Source organism: Scleropages formosus, chromosome 12, assembly GCF_900964775.1.
Source record: "Scleropages formosus chromosome 12, fSclFor1.1, whole genome shotgun sequence".
Taxonomy (NCBI): domain Eukaryota; kingdom Metazoa; phylum Chordata; class Actinopteri; order Osteoglossiformes; family Osteoglossidae; genus Scleropages; species Scleropages formosus.
In genome coordinates, this window is record NC_041817.1 from 12,216,138 (window position 1) to 12,229,068 (window position 12,931).

The 12,931-nt window shown below is 45.5% G+C and overlaps 1 protein-coding gene across 5 annotated transcripts in view; it reads right to left on the bottom strand.

Moving 5' to 3' along the window:
• Window positions 1-12,931, bottom strand: part of gsk3ba (glycogen synthase kinase 3 beta, genome duplicate a) — a 22,045-nt gene continuing 9,114 nt past the window's right edge. For 4 of the 5 annotated variants that reach the window (XM_018744058.2, XM_018744060.2, XM_029256771.1 and 1 more), the window contains exons 2-11: window positions 11,481-11,674; window positions 10,975-11,058; window positions 8,296-8,406; window positions 7,731-7,861; window positions 7,519-7,625; window positions 7,129-7,226; window positions 5,438-5,545; window positions 2,405-2,591; window positions 2,114-2,212; window positions 1-1,965 (exon numbers count right to left, since the gene is read on the bottom strand). In XM_018744058.2, the coding sequence (XP_018599574.1) occupies window positions 1,898-1,965; window positions 2,114-2,212; window positions 2,405-2,591; window positions 5,438-5,545; window positions 7,129-7,226; window positions 7,519-7,625; window positions 7,731-7,861; window positions 8,296-8,406; window positions 10,975-11,058; window positions 11,481-11,674 (1,187 nt within the window). In that variant the 3' untranslated portion in view covers window positions 1-1,897. The remainder of the gene's footprint in view (window positions 1,966-2,113; window positions 2,213-2,404; window positions 2,592-5,437; window positions 5,546-7,128; window positions 7,227-7,518; window positions 7,626-7,730; window positions 7,862-8,295; window positions 8,407-10,974; window positions 11,059-11,480; window positions 11,675-12,931) is intronic. The other variant, XM_018744059.2, reaches the window with a different exon arrangement.

Sequence of the window (12,931 nt, forward strand, 5' to 3'; positions counted from 1 at the left end):
TTTTTTTTTTTTTTTTTAGACAATTATTTTTACCCTGAATCTTTTTCTTTCATCTGTGTTCTGTTCCTGCTCTTTAACAGTTCCTGGGTCTGCATATTTACATACAATACACCGAAAGTAAGTACAAGCCAGAATTTGGTGGGGGTTAACTATATATACACATACATACAAGTTCTAGTTCTGTTGTCCCCCGTTCCAACTCTCCTTGGTAAGACATGGTGAAGGACTGTACTGAAGAGGTGCACAGGCTGACGGAGGTGGAGGAAACCAACCCAAGCACACCCCTGCTAGTGTTCCAGAGTTCAAAATGCAGGACTGGCAGCATATGTCCTCAGGTCAAAGCTCCTTAAGCCCTCAACTTCTCCCTTGTGGGAAAACATGGACGGAAGCACCCGGAAGCCCAGGGAACATCCACTGTCTGTGACCAGCAACAATGGAGTGCACGTGCCAAAAAGACAGATGCACATCTTCCTGAAGGGCAGTTCAATGCTGCTCATGGGACTTCGTAGACCTCACACTACCCACAAGCCCTTGTGCTCCCTGGAGAGTAACCAGCATGTGCTGGAATGTCACTGGGGCCACAGCGGAAGTGTCGTTGCGGTAGTGGCTCCAGTCAGTGTTCAGGTTCAGTGTGAACCAGCTGCTTGGATTAGAGGAGCTGGGAACTCCTGCAGAAGCACTTTGGGGGAACACTCACATACCTTTTCCTTAATGCTACAACAAAAGTAAAACCTTGTTCAAGAGGAAGCCTAATTAATTTATGTATATAAATATATACATTTCTATGTAGAAAATCCAAAGTGATGCAGAGGACTAACTGTGATGAGACACAGTGGGTCTGCTGGTGGACGATCACAGGAAGCGTACACAGACCGGGCGGACCAGGTCATGTGACAGTGGTGTGCAGTGGCATAGTGCGGTTCACTTCCTGTCTGGCAGGCCCAGCTGTGCCTCTACAGTCGGTCAGTCATAACAATTAATAAATAAAAGACAGTGTAGGAGGTATGTCTGTGCAATTCTCAATTAATAACCCCCAAAAAAATTCAAACCAATATCCAACAGCTGGCCTGGGTGGCAGCATTTCTGCTACCAGATAATGCCATTGTGCTGGGGGCTTACCTATAGGTATATTATTTGCATTATGGAAAAAAAAAAAAAAAAAAAAAAAATTGAAAAAAATAAAAAAATAATATAAGCCATGTGTATGTGTGTCTGTATTTCTATAATACAAGCACAAGGTTTCAGCAGAGAATGCTGCCATTTTGGCTCATTAACTCCACCAATCCAGAAAAGGTTAAAATCAAATCAATGTTGCTCATAAAACATTAAAACGCATAAAACCTCATTTATCATTTAGACCATTTCTGTAAATGAAGAAAAAGAACTGTATACATAAACAATACCTCTACTGCCACATTGTTCCAAAATGAATGGTAAGACCTGAAGACCCATGTTACCCTGTGCGATGAACCCAAACCTCCATGTTCTCCAGAAGAAGCTCAAGCCATAAACTAGAGCAGAAATACCATGAAATAGTCAGGGATCAGGGCTCACAGGTCATGGCTCATATGGCAACAGATTCCCTCCATCTAGCTAAAGGAGGAAAGAACTCCAAGGGGTATGATGAGGAGCTAGAAAAGATTGTCAGTGGGGGGGGAAAATGTGTACTTTTAGTATTTATTACGTATTTCTGTTGATATAACAATCCCTTGCCAAAACTCCAAGGGAAAAAATGAGGAGCAGTTCTTGTACACATAAGAGGAGGGTCAGGCTGGATTCGGTGTGTTTGGGTATTTTTATGTGGTTTTGTTTGTAGCCCCACCCTACTTCCTGCCATCCTCGTGAAGGCGTGGTCCATAGGTGGGCGGAGCCCAGTTACACAGTTGGGTCTGTGTGTTCAGGTGGAGTTGGAGGCGGAGGCAGAGGCGACGTTGGTGGACTGAGAACGATCTCCACTGTTGGCATCTGGAGTAGAGGGAAAGGAGAAATCAAAACTTGGAACCTGCTCTATACCCCACCCCTCCTCTTTGCAGCCACTGCTCGATGGCAACCCAGATCAAAAGAAAGGAGCTGTATTTTTCAGGGTGGAGAGAAAAAGCGAGTAAGATCTGACCTTGGGTGGCAGAGGCATTGGCTGGGTTAGAAGCTCCACTTTGGCTGCGAACGTGGGCTGGAATGAGGATGGAGGCCAGGGCCGGGTTACTGGACAGCTCTGGGGAGGGCAGTAGACAGACAAACATGCTCATTCTCAGTGTGGTGAGACACACTCATCATGCCTGCACAGCCTCAACTGAACACCATCCACCTGGAGTAACTGCATACATGAGAGAGACACACACTTCACTCAAAACACACCTGCCCATTCTCCCACTCCTGCCCACATTGCCCAGGTTATCATTCATACCCTGTGGGGTGAAATTGAACAGCGGGGGCTTCTCACGCCCGTTGGGCAGCTTCACTGCTGGGTCCCGCAGCTCATCAAAGAAGGTGTGTGCGCAGGCCTCCAAGGGTACCAAACGTGCTGTGGGTGTGTACTCCAAGAGTCGGGAGCAAAGAGCGATGGCCTCGGGCGGAGTGCGCGGCCGGAACACCTAGAGCACAGCACAGGTTGTTGAGGTCAAGTTAGGGCAACTCGCACTTTACCACAAGGAAAACAAAAGTTTCAAAAGGCTTTATAAAATGTCACTAGCCCAGTGAGTTGAGCAAAATGGACACCAAGCAAAGATAAAGCCATGGCACCAAGGGAGGAAGAGGGCAACCACACCATTCAGAACCTCGTGCTGCCCGGCCTTCTTCCTCAACCAACTTCTCAGTATGTCCCTCTGATGGGTGTGTATCAGAGTCCTCTTTTCTCACCTGTCCCTGCAAAACTCAGACCACTGCTTCAGGAACCTTCATCACAGGGTTGGTATTTTTTTTTTTTTTTTTTTTTTTTAGAAAATCTTGAGTGTTCTCTAAATGCTTAAAAGCAATGTTGCCAAAATATTTGTTCTCTTCCTAAAAAAAAAAAATTTAAACTGCTAAATTTTAGTTACTGAGAGTGATGTCATTGCTGTGGACCCATGGCTGCTGTCAAGCACTGTCTTTCTGCTACTGCATCCTCTGCAGGTACAGAATGTGTCTTTACACTGAATAAGTCCATACGTGGTAAACTTAGAAAGACACTTGGCACAGAAAATGCAGCAAAACTTGTGTTTCTCTTCAAGAACGTTGAGCTGGCTGAGCCAAATGTAACCCATACTTCTAGTAACACTGCTGGTGTCTGAATGAAGGACTACATCATCATTCTCAAAAGTTGTGGTGTAACATAATTGACTTTTTTTTTGTATTTTATGAGCTAATCACAGCTCACTTGTGTATTAAACACTGTGCTTTAATTTTCTTTGAGTCCTTGTTATTTAATTCATTTAACAACTTTGTGCTGATAGTTTCCTCTAATTTAAAGCAGTTTCCAGGTGCTTCTACATATGCTACCAAATAAACCTTTTAAGTTATTAGAAGAGGGGGACAGCTGGCAGCGTAGTGGTTACAGCTGCTGCGTTTGGATTCAAAGGTTGAGGTCTGAATCCCACCTCCAGCTATAGTACCCTTGAGCAAGGTACTCATCCTAAAATTGCTCCACTAAAAATTAACCAGCTGTACAAACAGGTGAATAATTGTAAGTGGCTTAACATTGTAGGATGCTTTGGAGAAAATAATCAGCTAAATGAGTAAGCATAAGATTTGATGTAAAATATAAAAACAATTTAAAAAAAATATTTAAATAATGATTTAAATCAGCATGATTCCACATCAGCCAACCCTGCTTCATCACACGGTTGGAGACCCTGCTAACAAGTGTTCAACAGCATGGAGTTGGATCAGGATGTCTTGCATTACAAAGACCGTTTTGCTTTGGTTGCACAGAAGAGTGGGACAGGATGAATGTCTGGGCTGCATGAATGGTGCACGTGAACACTGAACACCAACACGACTCAAAATCTTAATGACAGGCAGACCCATACGAGAGACAGGACATGATTCATTTACACATTTAGCTGACACTTTTCTGCAAAGCAACTTACAATGTTAAGCCATGTACAATTATTCACCTATTTACACAGCTGGGTAATTTTACTGGAGGAGTTTTGGAGAAGTACTTTCCTTGCTCTGGGGTACTACAACTGGAGGTGGGATTTGAACCTGTGACCTTTGGCTCCAAAGTCAGCAGCTCTAACCAGTACGCTGGCAGCTGACAATGATGATCACAAAGAGAAAATGTAAGAAGAGCAGATGGAGTGGTGTACAAGCAGATTAAGAGGATTTTGATACACACAAATACTGAAGGCAGGATAATACATATGGAACTATTTTCTGGCCAGACTGAGAACGTCTCCTCAGATCTTTTCTCAGTACATTGATTTAGGACCGGCCACAGGAAGTGAAGCATGCTGACACAAGCTGTACACAGCTACTTGTAGCTTGAGGTCATGAAAGAGCCACAAGAGGGTGTCAGAGGCATCAGCACCAGGAATGTGCCTGCATTGCTGCTCTCAAGTCTGTTGGAATGGTTTACACGAGCCAATTCTCACACATCACTTATCACCAGTTACCCCCTCACAGCCCAAGGAACAAGTAGCTGCTGACCCGCTACCTGACTTCTGACCTCTGACTTCCATTTGGGCAAGAAAGCGTTTCTGGATGTACAGATGTGCGCTGCTTAACGACGGGGATACATTCTGAGAAACGCATAGTTTGGCGAATTCATCGTTGTGCAAGTCGGAGGCGCAGTGGTGCAGCGGGCTTGGCTGGATCCTGCTCTCTGACAGGTCTGGTGTTCGAGTCCCGCTTGGGGTGCCTTCTGACGGACTGCTGTCCCGTCCTGGGTGCGTCCCCTCCTCCTCCAGCCTTGTGCCCTGTGTTGCCGGGTTAGGCTCTGGCTCACCGCGACCCCGCTCGAGACAAGCGGCTTCAGACAGTGTCTGTCTGTTGTGCAAACGTCAGAGTGTACTTATACAAACCTACATGGTATAGCCGCAGTGCAGTCAAGAGGCACAGTAAACAGATTTATAACGCTGATGCCGGTTATACGGTTTATATACATAAACCAGTAACACAGGTGATAATCATCATTATCAAGTATTATGTACTGTACATAATTGTATGTGCTATACTTTTATACCACTGGCAGCACAGTAGGTTTGTTTACACCAACACCACCACGAACACGCGAGTAACATTGCGCTACGATGTCACTAGTCAATAAGATAACGGGACTGAAAAGTTCTTATGAGACCATCATATATGCAGTCAGTAGTTAAGCAGCGCATGACTGTAGTACAATGAAGTGATGTTTAGACTCAGATAATCACATGACTAATCAGAGAGCAGAGGGTGGGGGTGAAGGGTGCACTAGAGAGGTGGTCAAAGAGCAAGAAGATAAAAGTTGTTTCTGTACCTGTTCACTCACCTTAGTCCAAGGGTGCGCCTTGATTTGGGGGAATTTAAACTCTGTGTAGTTGGGGTTCATCTCCCGAATCTGCTCCCTTGTGGGGGTCCCCAGAACCTGGGCAACAAAGTGAAGAAAAGGGTGTGGACAAGTGGAAAGAGTGATTATTAAAATTCAACACATATGCACTGTCAAACTCTCCAAAATAAAGCCTGCATTTTGTCTCAGACACCGTTGTCCCTATGCTGCAGGCAGCGGTTCTGACCGACTGACTCCTTGGTCGAAACCCGGCACTCTTTCAACATGACATCATGAGCTGCAGAGGAACCCCACCCTCAGCTCCATGAAACTGTCCTACTACAAACAACAAACAAAAAATACCTCATGTTTCATTGGTCAAGTGTTTGTACCGTTTTGTGTCATTGCACCTAAAAAAAAAAAAAAAATGCTTTTCTTTTTTTAAAGATAATAGCAATTTTCTAACTGATGTCACTCACATCCCCCTACATAAGTGCGGGGACCCTAAACTGGGCTCATTCATTTGTCCTGTCACTGGTGCCATTTAGAGTATTTTCTCTTTTTTTTTTTTTTTTTATAAAAAGATATATTGAGTTTTACATTTACTCATTTAGCTTCCTCAAGGGTACTACAGCTGGAGGTGGATTTTGAACTTGTAACCTTTTGGGTCCAAGGCAGCAGCTCTAAACTTTTAAAGGCTACCAGCAGCCCCTAAAAGTTTTATCATTTTCACACTGTGATGCCATGCAGCCCTCTACAACAGGGCAGGAGAGCCAACTTGAGCCTGGTCAGGGGTTCTAGCACTGTTCAAGAGGACTGCGTGATGTCAGTGAAAATAATTGCTATAATGTTAAAAACAGTTTCAACACTGTTTTTACAGATCAGAACAGCACAAACACAGCACTAAGAAAACACAAGGGAGGTTTTGTTTGTGCCCTTTGTAGGGGGTTATCTTCAAAGCGTTCCCACTCATGTCGATTACGTCCAGCTCGAGCACGTCTACCTTTTCATTACTACCGCTACAATAGTTCAAGTAAACATTTCCAAGTCCAGTTCAGCAGACACTGCTATTGCCTGTGGACTTGGCAGTCTGTAAACATTGCTACACTGAACACGTGCAACACCCCAAAGATCTGTGCAATTTGATTTCACAATATGGGAACATCAAATGAGAACAGACAATGTTACACTGGCCACAAGAGAAGTGATCTGACATTATTTAGGGGTGAGCGATCAGGGTCCCAAGGGCCGTCCTGGCAACCACCCCTTCTCATTCCGCAGAAAACAGACTGTTCCATAGTCAAACGAGAAGGCTCACTGCGATGAACACAATGTCCACCCTAGGCAGAATGCAGAAATACACCCTCAAAGAGATAACAAACAAATGCGGTAGCACATCGGGCTGCATCCCAGTAAGACTGTGCCATAAACTGTAGGCCTCTGTTAGGACAGAGCTGTGGAGGGTCTGTGGGGCACCAGTAGCAGAAGCAGAGCTGCAAGGTTTGCTAATCCAACAGCATTCCATCTGCCACCTACACAGGGCCCGCCTGCCATTCAGGACAAAGGGCTGGATAGAGGCCAGAACACACGGGGGGGGCGGGGGGGCACACGCGACAGTCTGACACAGCCTGTACTGTGCAAGGAGCACACACTCACATCAAAGTGCAAATACACGTGTCTACCTTGATGATCTCCACCAGCTGGTCCACTCCACTGTCACCAGGGAAAATCGGCTGCCCGAGCAACAGTTCCGCCAGCACGCAGCCTGCTGACCACACATCTGGAAGAGGGCGAGTGAGGAGAATGAATTAGACATGCTTGACTTGATGTGTACACAAATTCATAGCTTAAAAGATGAGAAGCATTTACAGATTCACATCCTCAACTCCCCTGAAGAGACAGGTCCTATATCTAAATAGTATAAACACACTTCCATACTGCTCCCATCCATATGATGGAAAGGAGTGTTACCACTACGTTAACATGACACTACAAGTTGTCACCTTCAGAAATCAAGGAGCAACTGTGTCATTACATCTCACACAAAGCGCAGCCCAGTGAGACTAACGTACCTATGCTGGAGGTGTAGTCTGTGGCACCGAAGATGAGCTCAGGAGCCCGGTAGTACCGTGAGCAGATGTAGGAGACATTCGGCTCCCCACGCACCAGCTGCTTTGCACTGTGCAGTAAATACAAAAGTCACCATCATCAAGGTTCTCATCTTCATTGACACCGATTTTGAGGAAAACAGGGCAGTAACCATCCTAACCACCTCCTGGCTCACCTCCCAAAGTCGCAGAGCTTGAGCACAGCCGTCTCGGGGTCCAGCAGCAGGTTCTGGGGCTTGATGTCCCGGTGGCAGATCCCAAAGGAGTGGATGTACGCCAGGCTCCGGAACAGCTGGTACATGTATAGCTGCAGAGACGAGAAACCCCGGAGCTGCAAACTTCTACTACTTTTCCCTATTTTACAGGAGAAAATATCCACCCTGCTGCAGCACGCAGATACACAGCTCACTTCGGGACGCCTCTGAAACAGTGCCTACGGCACAGCTTCGCAATCACACAATGTAAAAGCAGCGCGCACAAGGGACTCCACCACTGAGCACAGTTAGCACACACAATCTGTCAGCTACAGGTCAGAGGGTCACCTAAGGCCAGCAGTGTGAGGAATTACAATTAGGCCTGTGTAACAGACAGGAACAATGCGGGAGTTGGGCCAGTAAGAGGGAACACAGTATCCACAGACAAGCTCGGACATGGGACTGTAACACTATAGGATTCAGGCCCCTGGGTCTGAGAAACACGGGTTCAAAGGCAACGTGTGAAACAGCAGAAAATGAAACGTACCTTCACATACACCATTGGCAGGGTCTGCTTGGCCCGGCTATAGTGCCTGGCTACTCTGTAGACCGTTTCAGGCACGTAGTCCAGCACCAGGTTCAAGTAAACCTCATCCTTCTGCATGCAAGAAAGGAAATGACAGAGAAACGTTGGTTAGATCCCTGTAGTAGACCAAGCTGTGCAGGGTTCAAATTGGAGTGAATCACACAACTGAAGAGAAGATCCTTTTACATTACATTCATTTATTCAGACGCTTTTTCTCCAAACGTAAATCTCAGAACACCACGGGATGTGCATTAAACCAACATTGACTTTTGGACGCTGGAAACAAGAGTTAGGTAAAGTCAGCGGTTACACGAAACATGGAGCAGCTGGTAGTGTTGTGGTTACAGCTGCTGCCTTTGGATCCAAATATTGCAGGTTTAAATCCCGCTTCCAGCTGTGGTACCCTTGAGCAAGGTACATATTCTAAATTGCTCCAGTAAAATTACCCAGCTGTATAAACGGGTATAACTGCAAGCAACTTAACATTTTAAGTTGCTTTGGAGAGAAGCATCAGCTAAATGAATACATTGTACATCCGGGTTTTCTGAACAAACAATCACATAAATCTGCATCACATTTCAAACAGACAATACAGATGAAAAATCTCCCTTTCAGGTATTTTGTTTTCCACCTTATTTCAAGCAAACTGATGAGCGGTGTTGTAATAGTAAGCTGAAAAAGTATAGGGCCCCAGCAGAAAAACAAAAAGCTCCAAATACACATTTCACACATTATTCTCAGAGAAAGCAACACACTTCGACACTGACAATCCCGAGAAGCCAGGCCACTTGAAAAGGCAGCACAACACTGAAATCGGACAGATCACACTGCTCGCTCATACACATTTTTAACTAAGGGTTTCTGTGGTGTTTAAGGGTGAATGGAGTCACCTATATGCCCCCCATATGTCCCCCAGTTGCAAGGGATTCCTGGAAGTGTCATTACTGTTCCCAGAAAACTGCTGAGCATAAATGGGGAGGAAGAGGGGGGGAGAAAAAAAAAAAAAAAAAAAAAAAAAAAAGACAGACAGACTCTACACACAATATTTAAAGATCTACTCCAGACTATAGCGTAGGCGTTGAGTGTTTGTATATGACATGAACTGTCAGCAGCTCAGCGTGTGCACCTGCCAAGTCAGCTTAAACATTTGGGAGGGACGACAGAATGTCCCATAAACACCTAGATGAGGCAGAACTGCCCAACACACTATAAATCCATACTGCTTGACACCTCTGGAAGCTACGCAAATCTGTGTCATTTTATTCCTACGTGACTTTATAGAACATCTCACTCTACAAAACCATGCTAAACGACTAAACCTTATGCACACTAAGTAATTGCTCTGTCAGCAGGTGTTGGATGTGTGAGAAAACAAGCATTGCCTTGCAATATTTCTTACAGGTGGCAGAACTGGGCCTAGTCTGAGCTGGAAGCCTGAACATGGGGAGTAAGCGAAGGCAGTTTTCGATCCATGCCAGTCACAGAGCTGACCAATCTTAAAGCTGCCCATGGTGTTTAACCGTGGGATTTGTGCCCCCACCACCCCACCCACTCCACTCACACCAAAGGCAGAGCGGTTAATCCATGTGAACAATGTCAGCTCACATTGTTCCCGCACAACAAAGTGTAGTGCTGAAGAAGGGGGGGGGGGGGGGGGGGAGTTAACATACAAACCAGAAAGGGGACCAAAAAAAAAAAAAAAAAAAAAAAAAAAAAAAAAAAAAAATTACTCAGAAACTAGACGAAGGGAACAGGACATCATAATTCACGAGGTCCATGGCTGCCAATGGTGCTGGAGAGATGAGCCGTCATCGGGGCCTCCGTTTCACAGCAGATGATGGCATTGTGGCCAAAGGGTGAAAGAAGTACAGTGTTCACAGCTTTTTAATGTAATTCCTTATTCAATAGGTCACTGGGCACAAAGGCATCTGCGACCACAGAGATGAAAGAGTCATGTCTAAACTTGGCACTGGGTTCAAAGGCAGAGTCATGACTCATTGGTGGGGCGTGGCACAAAGTATGCCATGGCGCACGGAGAGAATCCGAGCCTTGTTCATTGTGCGATGCCAACCATGCCCATGAAATATCTTATCCCATTACCCCCTGCCCAGACGTCATGTGTGGGAGCCATCTGAATAACTTTGTGCGAGAGTATTACCCTACTGCACATAGGAGCCCACGGCCTCTTCCTGCAGTGTGGAAACTAATAGCTGACCGCAACGGTACCACCAAGTGCTGCGATTTGCCAGGATTCTCACACTGTTACAATAAGTGCAGCCTAAGTGACAACCAATGAACTAAATACCCCACAGTGCAGTCCCGACAACTATACATTTCAGAATTCGCAGGACCGCTGACTGCACAGTGGACAGAGCTGTAGTTTTTGGATCTGAAGGTCACAGGTTCGAATTCCACCTCCAGCTGTAGTACCCTTGAGCAAGGCACTCACCCTAAAATTGCTCCAGTAAAATTATCCTGTGGTATAGATGGGTAAACAGTACATCGCTTAACATTTTAAATCACGTTGGAAGAAAGTGTGAGCTACATGAATAAACACAAATGAATGGAATACTTCTAAGAGGAGGGAAATTAGTACTTTTAGGGCAAAAATGTTATTAGTCTTCCTAGAGGGGAACTCACCTTATCACCGCTGGAGTAGAAGAAGTAACGCAGGCGTACAATGTTGCAGTGGTCCAGTTTCCTCATGATCTGAAGCTCCCGGTTCTGTAACAGAGAGGTGGGTGGAAAGACATGATCAGGAATGGTAGTCATATAGGTCCAACACCAAATTCCTATCTCTGGTTGTCCCAAGAAGCTGGAAAGGTCTCCAGGTGAACAGTGACATTAAGCACCTTTTCTTTTGTCAGTACATACTGGAATACATGTATATGAGCAGGGGGGACCCTGATGCACACCAATCGGTGAGGAGTAAACGAGCAGAGAGGTGTGCATTTTACCCTGGCACACAGTCCCTTTAACTGGAGTTCCTTCTCTTTAACTGTACACCAGGACACAAAACACACGAGACTAAAGTATGACATCAGTCAGGCAAAGCCCTGAAGTTCAGGTGAAGCACGACTGTTCTGCTATCGGATGTCAGAGGCCCAAACTCTTCCCCTGGACCTTCAAGTAGCTGCACTCCTCACCTTGAACCTCTTGTCCTGCAACACCTTCTTGATGGCCACCAGCTCGCCTGAATCACACAGCTTGGCCTGGTAGACCACACCGAAGGAGCCATTCCCGATCACCTTGGTGTCTGTGTAGCTGACTTCCTGTGGCCGGTCAGGCCCTTGGCCTTGTGTGGCCACCACTGTGGTCACTTTGCTGCCATCTTTGTCTCCTGAAAATGCAAAGAGAAGGAAACTGGTCAGTCTCCGTTTTGCAAGCCGATTTCAAAAGCTGCAGAACCGGATGTGCGGCCCATTGTGAAGTTTCACAGTAGAAGTGGCTAAACCTGAGGAAGGTTAAAATTGGCTGTAGGAGGATTGGAAGATTTGTTAACAGAAATATTTGAAGAACACCTAAGGAGAAATTTGGAAAAACAATGATCAAAAGAATCTAGAACTGGCTTGCTCTGACACAACTCTCAAGGTTCAACAGTATCTTTCTACAATAACCATTTCAGTCTCCAGTAGGAGTGAGCAGCCAAGTGTTTAGGGCTGCCTCCTTGCGACTGGAAGGTCCCCAGTTCAAAACTCCTATCTGTAGCAGTACCTTTGAGCAAGGTGCTTACCCTGAATTGGCATACAGTAAGAATATTTTTAATAAATGGGTAAATCATTGTAAATTTGATTATGTAACATTGTAGGTCATTGTAGGCAAAGGCATCAGTTTATTATAATTATTTTCACTACTTCAGAAGGCTGTATCCAAACCCATGGTCAACATCACTCTTAATTATGGGTCAGATGACCATGATCACATACACAACCACTCACATACATATCTTGTTAACCATCTACCATGCTTGTTCAGCTACATTTGTGAATGGATTACTTGCTACTCGAACAACTACTATAAGTGTAACATGAAACGCATCTTTATTCTATTCTACATCTTCATCTTCATTTTTTTTTTAAAACCAGGAGTTACTAAACAGGGCAAAAGTTGCTTGGTAAGTAATGGAAGGTCAACTAACGAAAGTTAAACGAATGCATGCCCTTATGACATTCAACACAACTAGGGCACATCGAGCTGCATCTATGCAGTAGCCAATGAGAGACTGACAGGATGTGAGGTCACAGACAGCCACAGGGTGGAGCCAAGGCCTTCAGTCGCGTGGCCGTTCATTTGCCGACCACAAGACATGGTTGTCAGCAAAACTTGAGCTTGCAGTCACCACAGCTTTCTATTAAGACCACTGCCAACAGCATCGTCTTCTCCACCCCCCCTCCAAGAGGAAAATGCTCCCAAGAGGAAGTGCAAGAACCACACAGAGATAGAAGGCTGGAGCACCTCCTGACTGAGCCAAGTGCAAAGTCCTTGTAAGTGTGGAGTTAAATGTTAACCAAGCCTCCATCCTGCTGGCCCAAACCGACCCCCCAGTTAAAAAGGGCAGTGGTGGGCAGACCCTCCGTAGACTTGCATTTCCACACCA